The sequence below is a fragment of the Centroberyx gerrardi genome, chromosome 13 (assembly GCF_048128805.1).
Source record: "Centroberyx gerrardi isolate f3 chromosome 13, fCenGer3.hap1.cur.20231027, whole genome shotgun sequence".
Classification (NCBI taxonomy): domain Eukaryota; kingdom Metazoa; phylum Chordata; class Actinopteri; order Beryciformes; family Berycidae; genus Centroberyx; species Centroberyx gerrardi.
This window is the reverse complement of record NC_136009.1, coordinates 22,548,259-22,568,028: the sequence shown is the minus strand read 5'-3', so window position 1 is coordinate 22,568,028 and position 19,770 is coordinate 22,548,259. Positions and strand designations below refer to the sequence as shown.

Below are 19,770 nucleotides of genomic sequence, written 5' to 3'. Positions count from 1 at the left end.
TAAATAGATTGAATGTTTTCTATTTTATGTAATGAATGAACACTGAACATACTGTGTCTATTTTTGTCTCTCTCTTGAGTCTCTCGATGTGTATGTGAAATTGCCCTAAGGGATAATAACAATCACCTGTATGTTTTTTTCTCTCAGGGTGGGAAGGTGCTGAATTACAGCAACCCCCTGCTTGTCTTCTTCTTCTTGCTGACTTTCACCATCACCACCATCATGCAGTGTTTCCTGATGAGTGTGTTCTTCAACAAGGCCAACCTGGCAGCCGCCTGCAGTGGCATCATCTACTTCACCCTCTACCTGCCCCACATCCTCTGCTTTGCCTGGCAGGACCGCATCACCAAGAACATGAAGTTAGCTGCTGTACGTTAACCCATGCCTTTTTTTGTTTGTTTATGGAGTTTTACAAGTACAGGCGAAAGCACAGACACTGCCCAAGCACAGGCAAGGCTTTCCGGGTGTAGTGGGGTATTTCAAATTCAATTTCAAGTGTATTTAAGAGTGACTGCATATAAAAGATGTGATGTACTGTACAAAGATATAGCTAGAGTAGACTGCTTTTATATATGAATACCTTCATTCAGATTCAGTAACAGTGCTAGTATATGGGAAGTGATGATAACTAATTGTTAATAATCATTTGAACATATCATATCCATTTTAAAGGAATGGGATTGCCCTTGAGAAAAAAGACTATATGTCAATATTCAAATTATTTTCATGACAGACACTGATAAATTGAATCTTGAGACACTGAATACTGAAGTATATTCTCTTTGTCAAGTGCAGTCCATTCTTTTAAGTAGCAAAACAACAACACACCGACCAGTGGCTCTCTAACAAATGAAGTGATGTTCAGATGTTCCTTTCTGCATCCCTCCTCTGCTGTAGAGCCTGTTGTCGCCGGTGGCCTTTGGCTTTGGGACGGAGTACCTGTCGCGGTACGAGGAGCAGGGTCTGGGTCTGCAGTGGGACAACATCCAGACCAGCCCCTTAGAGGGAGACGCCTACTCCTTCCTCACCTCCATACGCATGATGATATTCGATGCTGTCCTCTACGGCGTTCTGGCCTGGTATCTGGACAACGTCTTCCCAGGTCAGACTCCTCATGCTCTCTGCTAATATATGCATATAGGCTATTTATTAGTACTAAGAATTTAATATACTGAGAATTGCATCAAACTTCTACTCCACAGGGCAGTATGGCATTGGTCGACGATTCTACTTCCCCCTCCAGCCCTCGTACTGGAAAAGACCTGCACCCTCACACCCACACATGGCTGATCAAGGTTAGTGTCACTGGCTCTGGTCTCCCTTATATGTCCCATAACTGAGATGAGGGCCTCTAACTGGAGGGCAGACCTGCCGGGGAAACCTGGGTGTGGAAAGTGAATGAGTACAGTTCTCCCCTGCTTCAATAACTATATTATATTCCATAGATACACGTGGGAATGTGGGGTTTAGTGAAAGCAAACGGGGAAAAAACATGATAGCAGGTAAAACATGTCTACTGCTCATAGATTCCCTTCCAAGCCATGCATTTTTAGGGTGATAGTGAACCAAACTAAATAACTCGTTTTTATTTTTGTTGCCCTTTCATGGTATTAGCAATGTCAACTTCCACATATTTGGCCATCTCTTCTGTCGACAGACTGTAAAATGGTGTAACAAACTGTAAAATGGTGCCTGTAAAACATAATAACTCTTTTGATGTTTACTGCCAGAGGGGAGTCTTTTCCCATGCTTCAGATGAAGCTTTTTATTATATACCACACAGTAAGACATCCTAACCAGGAGGTGGTTCTACCATGCTGTACCCCCCAGGTCCTGAGAAACCTGGGCCGGAGGACATGGAGAAGGATATTGAGAGCAGGGACACACCAGAGACTTACACCTGTAACGGTTCAGGAAGCAGGAAAACCTGCAAGCACCAAGATAAGAGGGACCGGCTGGAGAGAGAGAGGGAGCTGCTGAGACGACAAGAGGAAGAACCGATTCCAGAGGAGGAGTGCAACGGGCAAGAAACAGGTAAAACTGTCAGGGACATAGTGTAGATTTGGTGTTGCATTTGTAAATTTGATGTTATGTTCTATATTGAGTTTTTTGAATCACTGGTTCTCAATCAACCTGATATAGAATAATAGCATTTGGTATTTTAGTTTAAGAATAGAAACAATGTCCAACAACAGGTTTCTCTTTTGATATTGAGTTCTTGATCTATCCGACTCATTTGTCTTAAATTCATTGTGGCCTGACACCCCTTCTCAACTCTCAGCCACTGTACTAGACGTCCATGACTTAATACTTACAGCTTATCTTATAATCCTCCTGCGTCATTCTTTGCCCCATGCAGGCCAGTTGTTCTTCGAGCCCGACCCGGTGGGGCTGGTGATGGGGGTGCAGATCCAAGACCTGGTCAAGGTGTATAATGGAAGCTCTCGTCCAGCCGTCAACTGTCTCAGCATTACTTTCTATGAAGGCCAGATCACATCCTTCCTGGGACACAACGGGGCTGGGAAAACCACTACCATGTAAGCTGAAATCAGATGTAACAGAATCAGCATCACTTTAATCGTCAATTAAAATTAATGTTCAGGAAGTTGGTAACATTCCTTAAGAGAAATCTCTCTGCATGACTGTATCACTCTCAAACTATATAGAGCAGGGGTGCCCAAAGTTTTCAGCTCTGTGGGCCAAAATGTAATCTCACCAGTGAGCCGTGGGCCAAAATATAGAAGCATGTTATGATCATTTTGAAATACAAACTTTCATATAATTGTTTAATATTCTTTTCTCAATGACCTCTATGCAACAGTTCTCCCAATCTCCCAAACAAGTTATTGTGTTTATTCAACATTTTAACAAGGGTTTTCTGTTAAATCAATATTTTAATTTGTATATATTTTTGTGAAAATATATATATATATTTGATACAACTGATTGTTTGAAAAATGTTTGATACAACTGATTATGTACAGTATATACAACTGACTATGTACTGTACCCCATTTGTTAAAAAAACACATTCCCTATAAAAAACTAAACAATAAACTAAATAATATCAATAATAATAACTTAATAAAAGCTGCCTGAGCTTGAAAAACTCAGGCAAACTGTAACTAGTTACCAAATTATTGTAAGTTGGACAAACTAAAGATTTGTTTTAAAGTGTATTTAACCGGCTAAGTCCATATAGGGGGGGTGGGAGGTCTTGTTCACTCTCTGCATTGAATACTCATGCTGCAACGTTATTATTGAACATGTTTGATAAACAACAGATCCTGTAGCCTAAAGGCCCATGGCGCGTGTTCAATTCAATAATTCCACTAACATTACTTAAACACCACAAGGTAATAGTAATACCTACCGTGAAGTTTGTAGGACATCAGAAGACAATTATCAGGTTACTGTGGAATGAGCTGTGGAATGTTAAGTTTCACTTTAGTTTTCACTCCGTCTCCTGTTGCTCATCTCTGAGCCACAGCTGCCCTCTAGAGGCCGTCTCAGGAAGGGTTACTAACTGCTGACTGACTGACTGCCTGACCTGTATATGCGTCTCGATGCCCTCGGCTGCGCCGTGGGAAAACTATCAATACAGACTGCGCAACGTTATCATTAGGCTACATATTTATAATGTAACAAAATATATGAAGTATTTTTGACATTCGAATAATATACTGTTGTGTTTATATACAAGTTTTTATCTATTCTAAATTATCTCATATTTCTGACCAACACGGCCCGCGGGCCACAGTCTGGGCACCCCTGATACAGAGTAATTCAATTCAAATCACTGCAAAGCTGTTTAGATTGAAGTCAACATTCAAAGGTTTCATTAGACCAAATGATGACCCTGAATTGCAGTCTCAAAGGTTGGCATACTTACATACTAAGTCAGAAAATTCTTGTGACACCAGGTGTTAGAAACATAAAAATTGTGTGTTTGCATCATACTGCTTACACATTGTACTGAGTGCACTGCGTGTACTTTGTTCTGCCATTGTACTGTATACTGCTGCTGTGACACCCAAATTTCCCCTGGAGGATCAATAGTGCAATCTTAATCTTAATCTTAATAAACAACGTTTCATACCTCAGAGAGACAGAAATGAAGCTGCTCTAATGAGGTAGTCAGTGACAACCTATGGATTTATAGACAATCAGATATTATTGCACTCTAAATTGAATAGCAGTTTTTCCTAGAGACATTTCCATACCTGTGGATCACACATGGGGTCCCGATCCCAAGGTTGATAAACCCTGTGTTATGGTATGTGCTTCTGCTCTCTCCAGGTCCATCCTGACCGGCTTGTACCCCCCTACATCTGGAACAGCCTACATTAATGGACGAGACATCAGGACTGACATGGATATCATCCGTACCTCCATGGGCATGTGTCCTCAGTACAACATCCTCTTCAACCAGTGAGTTCCAGTTCAGTCAACAGAAGTTTACTTACTGAATATCCATTGAAAGTCAAACAACCCATTTCAGATATACCTCATCATCACTTGAGACATGTGTGGCATTCTATTCAGCTAAACTAACAAATTGGTAAACATTTCCTATTTCCTATATTTCCTTGTTAGTGAAAGACAGATGTAACAGAGGAACCGTTCTTCAAAATTCAGAATCAGTTGGGGGGTTCGGTGCTTTACTAATGACCGCTTCGACAGTAGTTTTTGAGAAAAGAGTTCCACATTCACTTCCTTCATCCAGATTTTCCCAGCTTTTTGAGGTTTTCAAACCAACAGCCTTCCAGTGACAAGCCCTCTTCCTCTTCTCTACTGCCCTCTTTTTATTTCCAGTCTTACGGTGGAAGAGCACATCCTGTTCTATGCCCTCCTGAAGGGTCGGACTCAGGCGGAGGCAGAACAGGAGGTCGAGGACATGCTCGAGGACCTGGGGCTGCCACACAAGAGAGACGACGAGGCCCAGAACCTCTCAGGTGGACCACTTGTTTCCATTGTGTGTGTGTGAGAGATGGAGTGAGGGAGAGAAAGAGAGAGAGAGAACCAGAGAGAAAACGGTGTTTGTCATGGTGTTGCCTCTAAACATTTGTCTCTCACGCACTGTGCAGGTGGTATGCAGAGGAAGCTCTCTGTTGCCATGGCGTTTGTTGGCGGGTCAAATATCGTGATCCTGGATGAGCCCACCTCGGGGGTGGACCCCTACTCCAGGAGATCCATTTGGGACCTTCTACTGAAGTACAGAGCTGGTAAAGATTTTACTACTGCAGGTCCATATTCCACCTCTTTAGGTCCAGATTCCACCCTCCGTCCACATTGGTCCACATTGGTTCTCAGTGGACACCTCCAGGTCCACATTTTACCCCTTTATGTCCATATTCTACCCATCCAATTCCACATTTTACTCCTTTAGGTCCAGATTCTACCCCTCTAGATCCACATTCTACCTCTCAAGATCTACATTTTACCCCTTCAGGTCCACACTTTACCCCTTTAGGTCTACATTCTACCGTCTAGGTCCACATTTTACCTCTTCATGTCCACATTCTACCCCTTTAGGTCCACATTGTACTTCTTCATGTCCACATTTTACCCCTTTAGGTCCATGTTGTACCCCTCTAGATCCACATTTTACCCCTCTAGATCCACATTCTACCTCTCAAGATCTACATTTTACCCCTTCAGATCCACATTTTACCCCTTTAGGTCTACATTCTACCGTCTAGATCCACATTTTACCCCTTCAGGTCTACATTTTACCCCTCTAGGTCCACATTTTACCCCTTTAGATACACATTATACATCTCCAGGTTCACATTTGACCCTTGTCGTTCCACATTTTACCCCTTTAAGTCCACATTTTACCCTCACAGGTACACATCTCACCCCTAAAGATCCATAATTTTTTGCTATTGTTAAAAATGACCAGCAAATTTCACTCCTACAAGCTCAGTGAGTTATTTTAGATGATATGACGTTGAAGAAACAAAATCTTTTGCAGCTTCGCAGCTCTCCTGAGGCACTTGAATTAAGTAGTGAGCTGATCAAAAGGAAAAATTCAGCTAGACTTGATGAACAACAAAGGAAGAAACTGTAATCATAAAACCAACATTATTTTTGCTTACATAGCTTTCATCAAGTGGCAAAGACTGTTAAAGGCTATATGCTAACTCAAACACGTTGGTTTAATGCCAAAAGTTTCTTCATTTATGTTCACCAAGTGTAGGCTGAGTTTTTGCTTTTGTTCAGATGATATGGCAATGGAAATACATTATAATTTCTCATCTGACCCCTGCGCAGGCCGCACAGTGATCCTGTCCACTCATCACATGGACGAGGCTGACCTGCTGAGCGACCGCATCGCCATCATCTCCAAAGGACAACTCCACTGCTGCGGCTCGCCCCTCTTCCTCAAGAACTGCTTCGGCGTGGGTTTCTATCTCACCCTGGTCCGCCGCATGAGGGACATCAGGAAGAGAGAGGTGAGGCAGAGTGCATCCACAAAATCAGCCAAAGAACCTATCAGGGATGCTGCAAGTCTCTACAGCATATTTCTGCCTTATTTGGCTGTTTATTCTGCATTAGAAATTGAATCTGTCTAAAAACAGTAGAGGTGCCTGTTCTAGTTTGTATTTACATCTCCAGGCTGCTTGTTTCACTGATTGATTTCAGTATACAGGACTGTGCATTCACCATTGAGTGGTGCAGGATTTTTGACATTTCTTTCCAATTTTTCATGCACTATTTTCATTGTTAACGGTGTTGTTGTGTTTTGTTGCTGTTTCTGTCAGAATGACTGCGACTGTGCCTCAGACTGTGACTGTGCCTGCTCCATCTGCACCAAGTACAAAGATCAGTCTCAGTACCAGTCCCAGCATCTAGACAGAGCTCTGGATGGTAAGTGTGTTTATCTGTGTATCTGTTTATCTGCATCCCCGGGAGCTACTCTTCTTGGAGTGTGTGTGTCTGTGTGTGTGTGTGACCTGTGGGGATATATGTGTCTGTGTTTGTGCTTGAGTGTGGGTGTTGAAATGGTTGAAAATTCACATGACCGACTCAGTCTTATGTCATAAGTTCTACAGCAGATACAATACGCTGTTCTATCACATTTATAACTTAGCGGTGATATTGACTCGTGCTGTTTCCTTGCGATACCGCCTCAGGAAGAGTTTCTACTTGAAATGCGCTGCCATAAAGTGATGCAGACAGCAGTTCAAGCACAGATTTACCCATGCAACTTTAAGCTTGAATAATGTTTTTGTTTTTTTAAGATTGCACTTTATTGATCCCCTGGGGGAAATTCAGGATAACAAGCAGTTTCCCTTTCCTCATCTTTCTTGGTTTATGACATTTTAGGAACACTTTACCCCTCTCTGCACCCTCCACATTTGATTTTCTGTCTGGTTCCCAGGAGATGTAGACAGCATCACCAGCCTGATCCACCACCACGTCCCCGAAGCCAAGCTGATCGAGATGATTGGCCAGGAGCTGACCTACCTGCTGCCCAATAAGGGCTTCAAGCACCGAGCCTACGCCAGTCTGTTCAGGGAGCTGGAGGAGACGCTGGCTGACATGGGCCTCAGCAGCTTTGGCATCTCCGATACCTCACTGGAGGAGGTAGGGAGGCCCCCGCCCCCATTTGATGACATCACTGTTGATTGGTTTGGTGGTGTTATGCTACATTCATGTCATATGGGAAAGACGGTAGATAAGTGCTTCCTAGTTGAACATGCTGCCAGCTTTCAGGTGGTAAATACTACTTGGCAACTCAGTGTTTAGTAATGGACGTTGATTTCTCCAACTTTCAGTTCAACAGTTCAAACGCCTCAAATGTGTTGCTTTTGAATCAAGTTCCCACGGCTATTCCCATACAATTCTATGCAGCATTATTTCCCTGTCCCCATCTGATGACATCACTGTTCATGTTTTTTTTTTTTTTTTTTAAGTATGATGGAATCTTCAAGTTGTAATGTTCATATTTTTCTATCCTTATAAAATGTTAAAGGAAGAACTTATTTGTAATGCATGGAAACTTTTTCTATTCCAGATATTCATAAAGGTCACTGCAGAGGGAGAGGCAGCGAATAATGCCACCACTCCTGGTAAATACCATGACTGATATTCCATGGCCTTTTCCCAGTATTAAATCTCTTAAATCTCTCTATCTTCTTGTTGACCCATTTGCCTCACACCACTTCCTACTGTGTTACCTGTTATTGTCATGTGTATCCCCTAACCGACTTATGTCATTATAAGTCGAATAGTAGATCCCAGTTTAGTCTTGACATGTAGCTTGATGCATCATTTGTCAGTTTTTAACCCTATAGTTTGTTTGTGTCATGTGTCTTGTGTCTCACCTGTGCACTCCCACCTCTAGAACAGTGGATGTTACAGCAGAGGAAAAATGGCAGTCAAGGTCAGAGACTCTAGAGCCACTGGATAAACATCTGTCAAAATAAAAGCCTGCTTCCTTTACCTGAACCTACCGGAACTGGGTCAAATAGTATTTGCAAGTAATTCTTATCAATCGCTTTTTGAAGTCGCTTCCTTTACCAGATGGGTGGGGTTCATCACATAAGGACAACTTAGATATCGTTACGTAAGGTGTCAATCACAGGAAAGTATACTGACTGTCAAATGCTTTTCTGTGATTGTTTAAACTTTGTGGCACTCATCGTCCTATGTGGTAAACCCCACCCATCTGGTGAGCCAAGCTGTCCAAATGACCCAGGTCAGGAATTTAGACCAGATCCTCTGCTTGTAGTCTACATGAATTGCCATGAAAGCAACAAGAAAGCAGGGAGGATGCTGGGTTAATATTTGGTTTAACAGCACGTTTCCCACAACCTTTTTTTTTTTTTAAGGCTTTTGCTGCTTGCATGCTGTTTTCCAGCACAGTGCTACTTCACATTCATACATTTACTCCCAATCATACCTGAGAGCTGCATAGTACAATTACAACCCTCTTCTGTTAGCCACTGAGGATGCATTTTGTTTGTTTATTTGATAATCAAAAATAATGCACAGCCATTAGTCATGCATTAATTAAAATCATCGAGGATAACACATCAAGTTTCCAAAACTTATTTCCAATGTGGTCCTCTTTTAAAAGACAAGAAGGCTATAAAAAAAACATATCATTGGCTGGTGGAGAGTCGCAGTCCGTACCATAAGAAAACATATCAAAATGTGTAAAGTGTAAAGTGCCTTGCTCCATGGCATCTCAGCAGTAGGGGATTCGAACTGGCAACCTTCTGATCACAAGCCTGCTTCTCTAACTTTTAAGCTGCCGCTGCCCCCCTGCCTCAGTTGCACCTGGAGCAAATATCTTGGCCTTTAGAGACATTTTATGTAATAATGTTTAACACACTGTTTGTTTGTTCACTGATGACCACAGAGCCTAACGAGGGGATGCAGGCTAACGGCGGAGCCCATGGTGCCTCAGACAGCAGTGCAGGAAGGGGCTCCAGGCAGGTGAAAGGAGTCTCTCTGATCCTGAAGCAGTTCCACGCCCTGCTGGTGAAGAGGCTCCACCACGCCACACGCAGCCACAAAGACTTCCTGGCACAGGTACTGGACCAGAGCTGAGGGATGGAGCGGATTCTTGTGTTTGAGATGAAATGATGAATGTGTGAATGATGATTGGATTGTGTGATGAGTGGATTGATTGTAGACCCGGGGCCAAATAGTCTTTTTTGTAAATAGGTCTTATTATTATTATTTTAACCTGCTTTTTGGTACCAGATGAGTGGGTTTTAACCAAAAGGACAGTACATTGAGTGCCAGAATGTTTTTGACAGCCGCAGAAAAGAATTTCAAAGTCCATTTAGTATACTTACCTGATTTACCTGATGCTTTGTGAATTGTGCAATTTGGTGGGCTACTCCAAGAAGGAAAAAAACGCAAAGAATTATTTCCATAATAAATTATTTGACCCAAGTCTGGTGAATTGATGAATGAGTAGGTGCACATGTTCGATGGGAAAATGAATTGTCTTTAGAATATTTCAGATGTTTGTTGACTTAAATCATAAAAATTCCCTTTATGTTAGACCACCATGTGGAAGAGTGTTGTGATTTACTTATGTCTTGTGGGTTTCCAGATTGTTCTACCTGCCAGTTTTGTCCTGGTCGCCCTGGTCTTCACCCTGGTAGTCCCTCCGTTTGGAGAGTATCCCAGTCTGACTCTGAGCCCCTGGATGTACGGACAGCAGTTCACCTTCTTCAGGTCAGGACCTCATGGCAAACAATACATGGCTTGTGAAAATGCTTGTTGCTTTATTAGTGATACAGAGTCCAAAGATGGCGTAGTGGTTAAGAAACCCTGCAAATGGACTACCAATTTAACCAAAATAGTAACAGACACTAGCTTTAGATAAACCTATGTGTACGTATTACAAAAGCACTCAGGTATCTGGGAGATTGGCGGTGAGGATTTGGCTTGTTTTCCTTCAATCAGTTTCTTCAACCTGCTTTTCTTCCTTTCATTTTCTGCTCCTCATTAAGTAATGAGCAACCGCTTGACCCAAAGATGAAACGCTTCACAGAGCGCTTGTTAAACCGACCGGGCCTGGGGACACGCTGCATGGAAGGAGAGCCACTAGGGTGAGTTTCACTACTTCAGATTAGATGGGATCACTACACATGTTCATCATACATCTAGTATCCAACAATCACACAGTTAAAAACATAAAGAGGCAAAGCATGATATCTGCCTGCTTTGTCTTCTTGGCACAGTAAAACATATACTTACACATCCATACACTGCATGCATACACTTTCAGTACGTACATATTCATCCCTGAAGGATTGAAGATAGGTTTTCAAAGTAAAAATGCAGAATGCAACACTTAAGAAAATGGAATTTTAATTTGATCAAATATCTTCACATTTCTGGCATATTGTAATTGATGATATAATCAGCATAGTCACATAGTCCAGGATATAATCCATAAGGACTGTTATGGAAACTATTTTCATCCTTTCCTTGACAGTTTTTCTTCACATTCATACTTAATGTGTGTTTTTTAATTTGGTCAGCATCAGAATTAGAATCACTTTATTCGGCAAGTAGAATGAATGTACAGGAGTTTATCTTGCTGATGTGCAGGGACATACAGTATCAACAAAGAATTTAGTTGTAGTAACATAACATACAGACATACATGATGCAAGACATGTAATTGACAGTAGAATAAGCATATCACTCCACATTTATACATTCAGAATGCAGGCAAATAAATAGATTAAAATTAGACCTGAGTAAATATATATTGGGTGTTTGGATCCTCTTTGATTTCACAATTTGAGTTCTATAATTCCTCCTCGCTACTTATTCCTATTGAAGGCTTTGCTATTGAAGACTCTGATATACGGTTTGACTACTGTTGACAAAATGCACTTATTTTTACTTTGGACAAAAGCTTCTGCTAAATGACATGATGTAATGTAATATAATAGTGATTTCACCCCTTTGCATGTGCATTCCTCCACTAATCTCCACCCAGAATGCCGTGCGGGAACAGCACCTCAGAGTGGGATTACCCCGACTTCTCCCCTGTGGTCAACAACATCTTGCTGAGTCCTGCGTGGCACTCCCAAAACCCCTCCCCTTCCTGTGAGTGCAGCACCGAGAAGAAGCTGACCATGATGCCCATCTGTCCGGCCGGAGCCGGGGGTTCGCCCCCCCGCCGGCGGACAGAGGCCACGGGAGACACCATGCTGGATCTGACGGACAGGAACATCTCCGACTACCTGGTCAAAACCTACCCCACTCTCATCAGAACCAGGTAGGCTTCAATTCAGTTTACAAATGATAACACAAATAGAGATGAAATGCAAACTGTGTGGGTGAGAGAAAGAAACCTCAAGAGACTTAGAAATATGACTCACCCCAAAATAAAAAAAAGAGGAAAAGATAAAAATGACAAATACACAGGTGGATTAGACCACAGAAACAAAATGACTTCAAAACAATACAGATGATGATGCTGCAAACAAAATACATAAATAACATGTCAGAGTAAAATAAAATACCTCTGGGAAAGTGAGGAACATTTTCTTCACAAGGCTCATAAACAAGACTATGACTGCTCTGTAACTGATGATATAATCAGTATAGTGTCATAGTCCATGAGGATATAATCCATAAGGACTGTTATGGAAACCATTTTCATCCTTTCCTTGACAGTTTTTCTTCACATTTAAATTGATCAGTCAGCATCCAAATTAGAATCACTTTATTCACCAAGTAGAATGAATATACAATAATTTCTCTTGCTGATATTGGTGCATACACTATCAACAAATAGTTCAGTTGTTCAGTTTCAGAGGATGATGCTGCAAACAAAATACATAAATAACATATCAGGGTAAAATAAAATACCTCTGGGAAAGTGAGAGACATTTTCTTCATGAGGCTCATAAAAATGCATTAACCAACACTTTGATTGCTCTGTAATTCATTCTGTTTAACCACCTCATTTAATACATTGATTTCAACCAGCTCTCTGTTTAATCAAACCAATTTTTGAATTTTAATTCACAGTTTGAAGAGCAAATACTGGGTGAATGAACAAAGGTAATAATTTGCTCCTTATTGCCATAAATTAATGAAAATCTCTTTGTATACCAATCAGTTATATAGTTTGTCTCCCTCTGCTGGAGATAATAAGCTACAACACTTAAAAGACAAGCTGCTGCTGCTGTAGTGAGTGTGAATCTTCTCTATCCTCAGATATGGAGGTCTGTCAGTAGGAGGACAGCTTCCCATCCTGGACGTAGACCCCAAAAACATCCAGAATGTTTTCCATCAGCTGGGACGGATGCTCAACATCACAGGGGTACTCACTATTTTAATAGAAAAGAGCTTTTGGTAATAGTATCATTACAGGTGTGAGAATTGTGTGAAATACATGACGTCAGTTCATAATAAGTATTGCCTTTCACAGGGTTACTATTCTGGACTTGCACTGAAGGAGATTGGTCCTTTCCTACGATACATGGAAAGTGAATTCAATGTAAAGGTAAGTATAGGATGGACTGTTACGCACCTCTATGATTTGTTTTAAGATATTTAGGTGATAGATGGGTGTGTTTTGCCTATTTTTTACTGTCTATGTCTATGGTTTTGCCACATAATTGAATGTCAATCTATCTGAACTATCCTAATTCAGTAAACTCCACCCATGTGGCACTCCACACAGGATAAAACAACCACACTTTGCTGTTAATGCTAAAAAGTTAAGTCTGATGAAGGTCTCTGAGCGAAATGTCAGATTTTTAATGTAATGCCAAAATAAAAAATCTTTTTAATGGAGAGAGTGTTGCACCTGGTCGTCCTCATGCTGTCAAGGCAGTTTTCCCTACAGCAGCGACCATGATTGATGGGTGTCAGTGCTTTGTTCAACAGCTTTGCTACCCAGTTTACAGTTCAAGGTTGTTTTTTGTTTTAGTGCAAAAGTAAAAAAGGTTTAACACAAAATAACATTTCCCTGTATGTCATAGATCAGTGATGCACAGAACTGTATATAACAAGTCAGACGGTTGCTAGTGTTGCATTAACTGCTCTTCACTCTGTCAGGTATGGTATAACAACAAAGGCTGGCACGCCATGGCGGCCTTCATGAACGTGGCCAATAATGCCATTCTGCGGGCCTTCCTCCCCCGCGCTGCCAAACCTGTAGAGTATGGCATCACCGCCATCAACCACCCTCTCAACCTCACCAAGGAGCAGCTGTCTGAGGTCACTGTGTGAGTGTTACGCCTTTATAATGATGAGACTCCGGTGCATTTTGGTGTAGTGTCAGGCTGTTCTCTGGGTTTAGTGCTGCATAGAGGAGAATATGCCATTTGTTGGAGTTTTATTGTGTTTTTTTTAATGCAGCCTCCATTGAAACAGCTGCAGTTCTTGCATTTAATGGAAATTTTAACAGTCGTTTTTCTATCATGAAAAACACAAAGAAAATGATTAAATATCATACAAAATTTTGGATGATTTTTGGAAATCAGAGTTTTACAGGATCGTTTCTGGAAACTTCTCAAGTTAGGTTTTATACTATTTTTTATTCTCTTCTCTTAGAAAATCCCCTGGGACGCACTCGTGCAAATTACCCTCCCAGTTTTATTCATGGCCATAAAATGTGTTTAAATAACTTTTGCAGTGTAACCACATTATGCCACAACATCACTATACATTAGCCTTTTTTTATGTAGTGGCACCACTTCTTGCAAGTTGCAATGATGTGATAACTTGCACAATTTAATCAGTAATATGCTGAGAAATGACTCTGAAAAGGAATAATATTGATCTTGAGCAGGTTTCAGAGAGGTCCAAGCTGTAAATTAATGCATAGTGATGCACAGGACAACTGATTTGGCAATTGTACCTTAACATTATCACATTGCTTTTATCACATACCTTTTATCACATAGGCAGGAACATCTTTTACATCATTTTTGATCCCGGGTTTCAGTTTTTTCCCTGTTGGTGTGAGCGCTGCATAGCTGCATCAGTCAAAATATTAGTTTCCTCCTTGACCATAATTTACAGCATATATTGACTTCATCTACACTTTCCTCTTCTCCTGCCTCAGGTTGACCACTTCAGTAGACGCTGTGGTGGCCATCTGCGTCATCTTCGCCATGTCCTTCATCCCTGCCAGCTTCGTCCTCTACCTCATCCAGGAGCGCGTGACCAAGGCCAAGCACCTGCAGTTTGTCAGCGGAGTCAGCCCCCTGGTCTACTGGGTGGCCAACTTCTTCTGGGACCTGGTGGGTGAAGCAGGGAGTGGAGTCCATTCAAAACGCAAATCAAAACAATAATGATGATAAAAAAAAACCTTTATTCTCAGTGATTTCTTGGATATAACAACCTTTTTTTTTTTTACCCTTTTATTTCCAGTTTTTGAATATATATTCCTTGTTGTAGTCACACTATCTCCAATTATTGTCTTAATTAAAGACCTAATCTGCAGTGTGGACCTCCGTCTTGAGAGATTCTATTACCCCATACTGCCTTTGTTTACACAATGATTTACTGTCATGATTTATTTCTTTTACTCTTAAATTGTTTGAGCATGTGATGTGAGTATGTTACAGCTAAATATCTGAACGTTGTCTCTCCCCCCTAGATTAACTACTCTCTCAGCACTGCAATGGTGGTTGGTATTTTCATGGCTTTTGACAAAAAGTGTTACACATCACCAACCAACCTGCCAGCACTGATAGCTCTGCTCCTGTTATACGGGTAAGGCTTTGTTTGGCGTAATTTAGTTCCGTTTTGTCTTGCGCTTATAAAAATGATAAAACACCGAAAGAACAGAAAGGTTTCTGCAGGTGAGATAATGAGACAAGAACACCCAAAGGGGCTTATTAAAGCGTCTCACCTCAAAAGAGACAAATTCGTAACTGAATGAGACAACAGAGACTCAACAAGGGGGAAAACTGTAGAACAAAAACAAAATGCATAAATGACAAGCCGGGGAGATAAAATAAACTAAAATCTACTTGTAGAAGATTTCGCAGACTGTTGGAAGTTCTGTATATTTCCCTGAACTTTCCTCCGGCTCTCCTGCCTTACAGCTGGTCAGTGACGCCCATGATGTATCCCATGTCCTACATATTCAACATCCCCAGCACGGCCTACGTCTCTCTGTCCTGCATCAACCTGTTCATAGGCATCAACAGCAGCGCCATCACCTTCATCCTGGAGCTTTTTGAAAACAATCGGGTAAGGGCAATATAAACGCTTCAGATGATTTTAGGAAGAATTGTTCAAAGTAATGTGAAAAATTCCACCTTTTAACACACAGTAAAGGCAGTTCAAACAATATTTGTGGACATAAACAACTCTCTCCCAAAGATAGGAAGCAGAGCACTGCAAAAACTGCAAACTTGTTATTTTATCTTGTATCCAGACTTTTTTTTTGTGAAATCATCTTACTGCACTGGCAGATAATTTTACCGGTTTCAACAAGTTTGACTTTTTTCAGGATAATGTAATTTGATTCAGGACATTTACTTGTTAAAAATGAAATTGTCTTGGAGAAAGAAGATTTCTTGAAAGAAGTCATTTTGGCATGTATTAAGTGAAATTTACTGAAACCAGCAAGATTATCTGCCAGTGCAGTGAGATAATTTGACTAAAAATATAATGAAATAAGCTTGATAGGTCTGGAAACGGAAACGGAAAAAGTTAAAATCACTTGACAACTTTGCATCGGAAATTGGGGTGAAAATATCTCACCCCAATGTATTCACTTGTTTTAAGAAAAATATGATTTTAAGACCAAATCCTAGACTCCAAATCCTAGTTATCAGTCCAGTCCAGCTTGTTTTTGAAGTGAAGCCCCAGGTACTGTCAGTGCTCTCCTGCTCCGTCAGAAGCCCACAGCCTGCTCCTCTGTCATGTTGATGTTGAGCTGCAGATGGTTTTCCCCGCACCACCTGACGAACCAGACTCCTGTCCTCCTCCTTCCTCTCACTGATGCATCCCACAATAGATGAGTCATGAGAGAACATCTGGAGTTGGCGTGACCCATATTTCTGTAGTGTCGAAGTCACCCAGCAACTAAACTTACAGCTGCTTCACTGGCACTGAATTTGTTTGAGCATTTACATCCAGCTGAGCTTTATGTATTTTTTGTGAATACAGGTGCAACACAGAAAATAGACTCAGTATAAAAAGGTTTGGATTTTCCCTCTATGCACAAAGTTTCTACCTCAGCTGAATTTCCAAGATCAGAACATGATGAGACAGTGACTGAGAGCAACCTGGTCTCATGTCAAACTTGTTTTTAGAGTTGCGAAACGTAATGCACCCTAATTTTGTGTGACATTTTGTGAATGAAGTGAAACAGGAGGACTGAAACATGACGGGTGGTGAATGGTTGTATACATATTCTGATGATCCAGGTTCAATTCTCTGCTTCCTAACCGTAACCAAAGTTGTTTTAGTTGCCTACCCTTAAACTGAAGTTGTTTTAATACACTGATAGGTTATGTGGCTGGCCATGCATAGGTATTGTATGAATTATAACCTTTTCATAAGATATTATACAAGCGTTATATGAGAACACATTGCTGAAAACACGGTGGATACACAGGAGGATTTTCAGTATAATCCTGAGCTTCAGAAATTGATCATTTGTTCATAATTAATTGTCTCACACAAGGTTATTCTCATATTTGTATATAATGTACATATATGTGAATCTTTAAACAGTGCTGTATCATTTTTGAACTTTGTATCAATGCAATGAATTGCAAATTGTAAATTGTGCGTGTGCGTGTGTGTGTGTGTGTGTGTGTGTGTGTGTGTGTGTGTGTGTGTGTGGCCTACTAGTCTCTGCTGACATTTAATGAGTGGTTGAAGAAAGGCCTGCTGGTGTTCCCTCACTTCTGCCTGGGCCGGGGCCTGATCGACATGGCCATGAACCAGGCTGTCACTGATGTTTATGCCAGATTTGGTAAGTGTTATACTATAGTGTAGTTCTGAAGCATTTCTGATGATCAAATTCCATGAGTTTTCCATGTTTATTCCATGACATATAGCGCAGTTTTCATGACCAATAGGAGTCAGCATCTATTTGAAATTTTTTTTGTTAAACAGCTTTGATTAGAATGCATCATGCCTTGTTTTGGCTTAGTACAACTGTCACTCAGGATCTTATCAACAAAGTTTCATTTACAAAGGTTTTTGAGTATGTATCATTTTGCATACATTTGCAGTGGAAAAAATATATTTTCAAATTCTTTTTTTTCCTGTTTTTATCCTTTGTTTAAACTGTGTTTAATACTTAATCATATAATCACAATACACTTTGTAATCAAAATTCCAATAATTTATACTTTAAACAGAAAAATTGTGAGTGTTAATTTCACTCTGGCACAGTGTTGATATTTACACTCTCAGTGTTTAGTAAGTCCACACCCATCAAAGCTAATGTAGATAGTTCTGAAAAGCCGCCCAGAGCCACATCAGCTCTGTGAGTGGACAAACAGCTCTCCAATCAACATTTGTGCAAAAAAATCTACACATAGCCTATTAACACTGGAACATTTGCTGTGTAGCATGGATTTGGTCCAGTCTTGAAAATCAGTCGTGATGCCAAATTGTGGCTGTAATCAGCGTAAAAGTCATGTCTTGCATTGTGATTATTAAAACATAAACTCACTCTCAATATTCAACCCACTGAAAAAGAGCTAATTAGTCTTGTACGAGCTGTAAGATATATGAAGTAAAATATTTTAGGGTTTTCTTGTTCCTGGCTGAAAAACCAGTTCATTTTCATCCATCACTGTACAGACTGTGTCTCTGCTTCCAGGTGAGGAGTACACAATGGACCCGTTCCGATGGGACTTTGTGGGGAAAAATGTTGCTTTCATGGCTGTGGAAGGTTTTGTCTTCTTTATTCTAAATCTTCTGATCCAGTACCGCTTCTTCCTGGACCACTGGTAAGGGACTGGCTAACATGCACAGCTTAATAAAGTAGCATTTCAGTTTTTACACCAGTGGCTCTCAATCCTCAAGTCCACAGAGGGCCAGGAGTCCTCAGAGTCAAGAGTCAAGAGTCTGCAGGTTTTCATTTCAACCAAATAAACAGCAGCTCATCTCACTAATTAACACGCTTTCAACCAGAGAGGAGGAACTAATTAGTGAAATGAGCTGCTGCTGTGTTTGATTTGAATAAAAACCTGCATATTCCTGGACCTACATGGGCCGTGATGTCACAGTGCGACTCTAGGGTACTAAACGTCTCAAAGGGAAATGGGAGGAAACAAATTCTTTGTTGCACTCTTTGTATTTTGGCGAATGAAGTACTCAAAGAAGAGGAAAAAAGGTTCAGAGTATTATATAATATATCGGGCGATATTGGCCCTTTATCAAATACCAGATATGGCCAATCATGGCTATATCATGGAGGTTCCTCCCTGACAACAGCTACATAAAGACAGTTTTAAAACCTGCAATGAAATTTGGTTTTCTTTGCGCATTTTAGTTATTCATTTAATTGTTGAATAATGTTTTTCATGAATTAATTCCTCATTTAAAGTCAGTAATGTATTCCCGACTTTCCCCTGCCACTGAATAGGTGAGGTGGGTCAACCTGCTTCAAAGAGCTGCTGACACTAAAATAATTTCATTAGTCTGGGTTCCAGTGGGGAGTTTTAGTGTCCCATGATGGTCTAAATGCTGTTTCAGAGGCTTTTTCACCCTGGCAAGAATAATTCTGGGGGAAACACTGAATGCTTGGCATGAATTTTTGGCATGAAAACGGTCGAATTTAAAAATGCTGAATATTGGCAGAAAATATTGGTTATTGGCAGCTTAAATACAAAACCATCGGTATCAGCATCGACTTTCAAAAACCTGTTTTGGTCGGACCCAAAGATGATAATGCGTGTACTCATATTTTTTTCTTGGCAGGGCGGAGAGGCCTCTGAAGTATTTAGTACACACTTTGATACTAAAACAAGTGAGATTGTTTGACATAGGGTCGCGAACTCTAACCCACCCTGACTATTGAACGGCAGAGGGAAACTGTGGTGTGTTCTCCTGATGTCAGACGCTTCTCTCCAGATGTTTCCCTCGCTCCCCTCAGGTTATCAGACTTCAGGCGCTCTCCGGTAAAAGATGAAGACGATGATGTGGCGGAGGAGAGGCAGAGGATTTACAACGGAGGGAACAAGTCAGACATCTTGCAGATCAGAGATCTCTCCAAGGTACGACCATGTCTGTCACTTTACATGCCTGCATGATACCTCAGTTCCACATTATATTGTAATTAGGAGT

At 40.9% G+C, this 19,770-nt stretch overlaps 1 protein-coding gene across 4 annotated transcripts in view; it reads left to right on the top strand.

Annotated features, from left to right (window-relative positions):
* Positions 1–19,770, top strand: part of LOC139915228 (retinal-specific phospholipid-transporting ATPase ABCA4) — a 44,520-nt gene that overhangs the window by 19,092 nt on the left and 5,658 nt on the right. Inside the window, exons 15-42 of one of the 4 annotated variants that reach the window (XM_071903759.2) lie at positions 148–369; positions 898–1,102; positions 1,203–1,295; positions 1,831–2,034; positions 2,360–2,537; positions 4,300–4,431; positions 4,816–4,955; positions 5,088–5,225; positions 6,277–6,458; positions 6,768–6,873; positions 7,388–7,593; positions 8,024–8,078; positions 8,354–8,392; positions 9,286–9,296; positions 9,376–9,546; positions 10,079–10,203; positions 10,482–10,580; positions 11,483–11,764; positions 12,523–12,555; positions 12,712–12,817; positions 12,926–13,000; positions 13,558–13,727; positions 14,570–14,747; positions 15,107–15,222; positions 15,558–15,705; positions 17,320–17,443; positions 18,302–18,431; positions 19,580–19,700. In XM_071903759.2, coding sequence (XP_071759860.2) covers positions 148–369; positions 898–1,102; positions 1,203–1,295; positions 1,831–2,034; positions 2,360–2,537; positions 4,300–4,431; positions 4,816–4,955; positions 5,088–5,225; positions 6,277–6,458; positions 6,768–6,873; positions 7,388–7,593; positions 8,024–8,078; positions 8,354–8,392; positions 9,286–9,296; positions 9,376–9,546; positions 10,079–10,203; positions 10,482–10,580; positions 11,483–11,764; positions 12,523–12,555; positions 12,712–12,817; positions 12,926–13,000; positions 13,558–13,727; positions 14,570–14,747; positions 15,107–15,222; positions 15,558–15,705; positions 17,320–17,443; positions 18,302–18,431; positions 19,580–19,700 — 3,789 coding nt within the window. Of the gene's footprint in view, positions 1–147; positions 370–897; positions 1,103–1,202; positions 1,296–1,830; positions 2,055–2,359; positions 2,538–4,299; positions 4,432–4,815; positions 4,956–5,087; positions 5,226–6,276; positions 6,459–6,767; positions 6,874–7,387; positions 7,594–8,023; positions 8,079–8,353; positions 8,393–9,093; positions 9,124–9,285; positions 9,297–9,373; positions 9,547–10,078; positions 10,204–10,481; positions 10,581–11,482; positions 11,765–12,522; positions 12,556–12,711; positions 12,818–12,925; positions 13,001–13,557; positions 13,728–14,569; positions 14,748–15,106; positions 15,223–15,557; positions 15,706–17,319; positions 17,444–18,301; positions 18,432–19,579; positions 19,701–19,770 lie in introns of all 4 variants that reach the window. The other 3 variants (XM_071903758.2, XM_071903757.2, XM_071903756.2) reach the window with 3 other exon arrangements.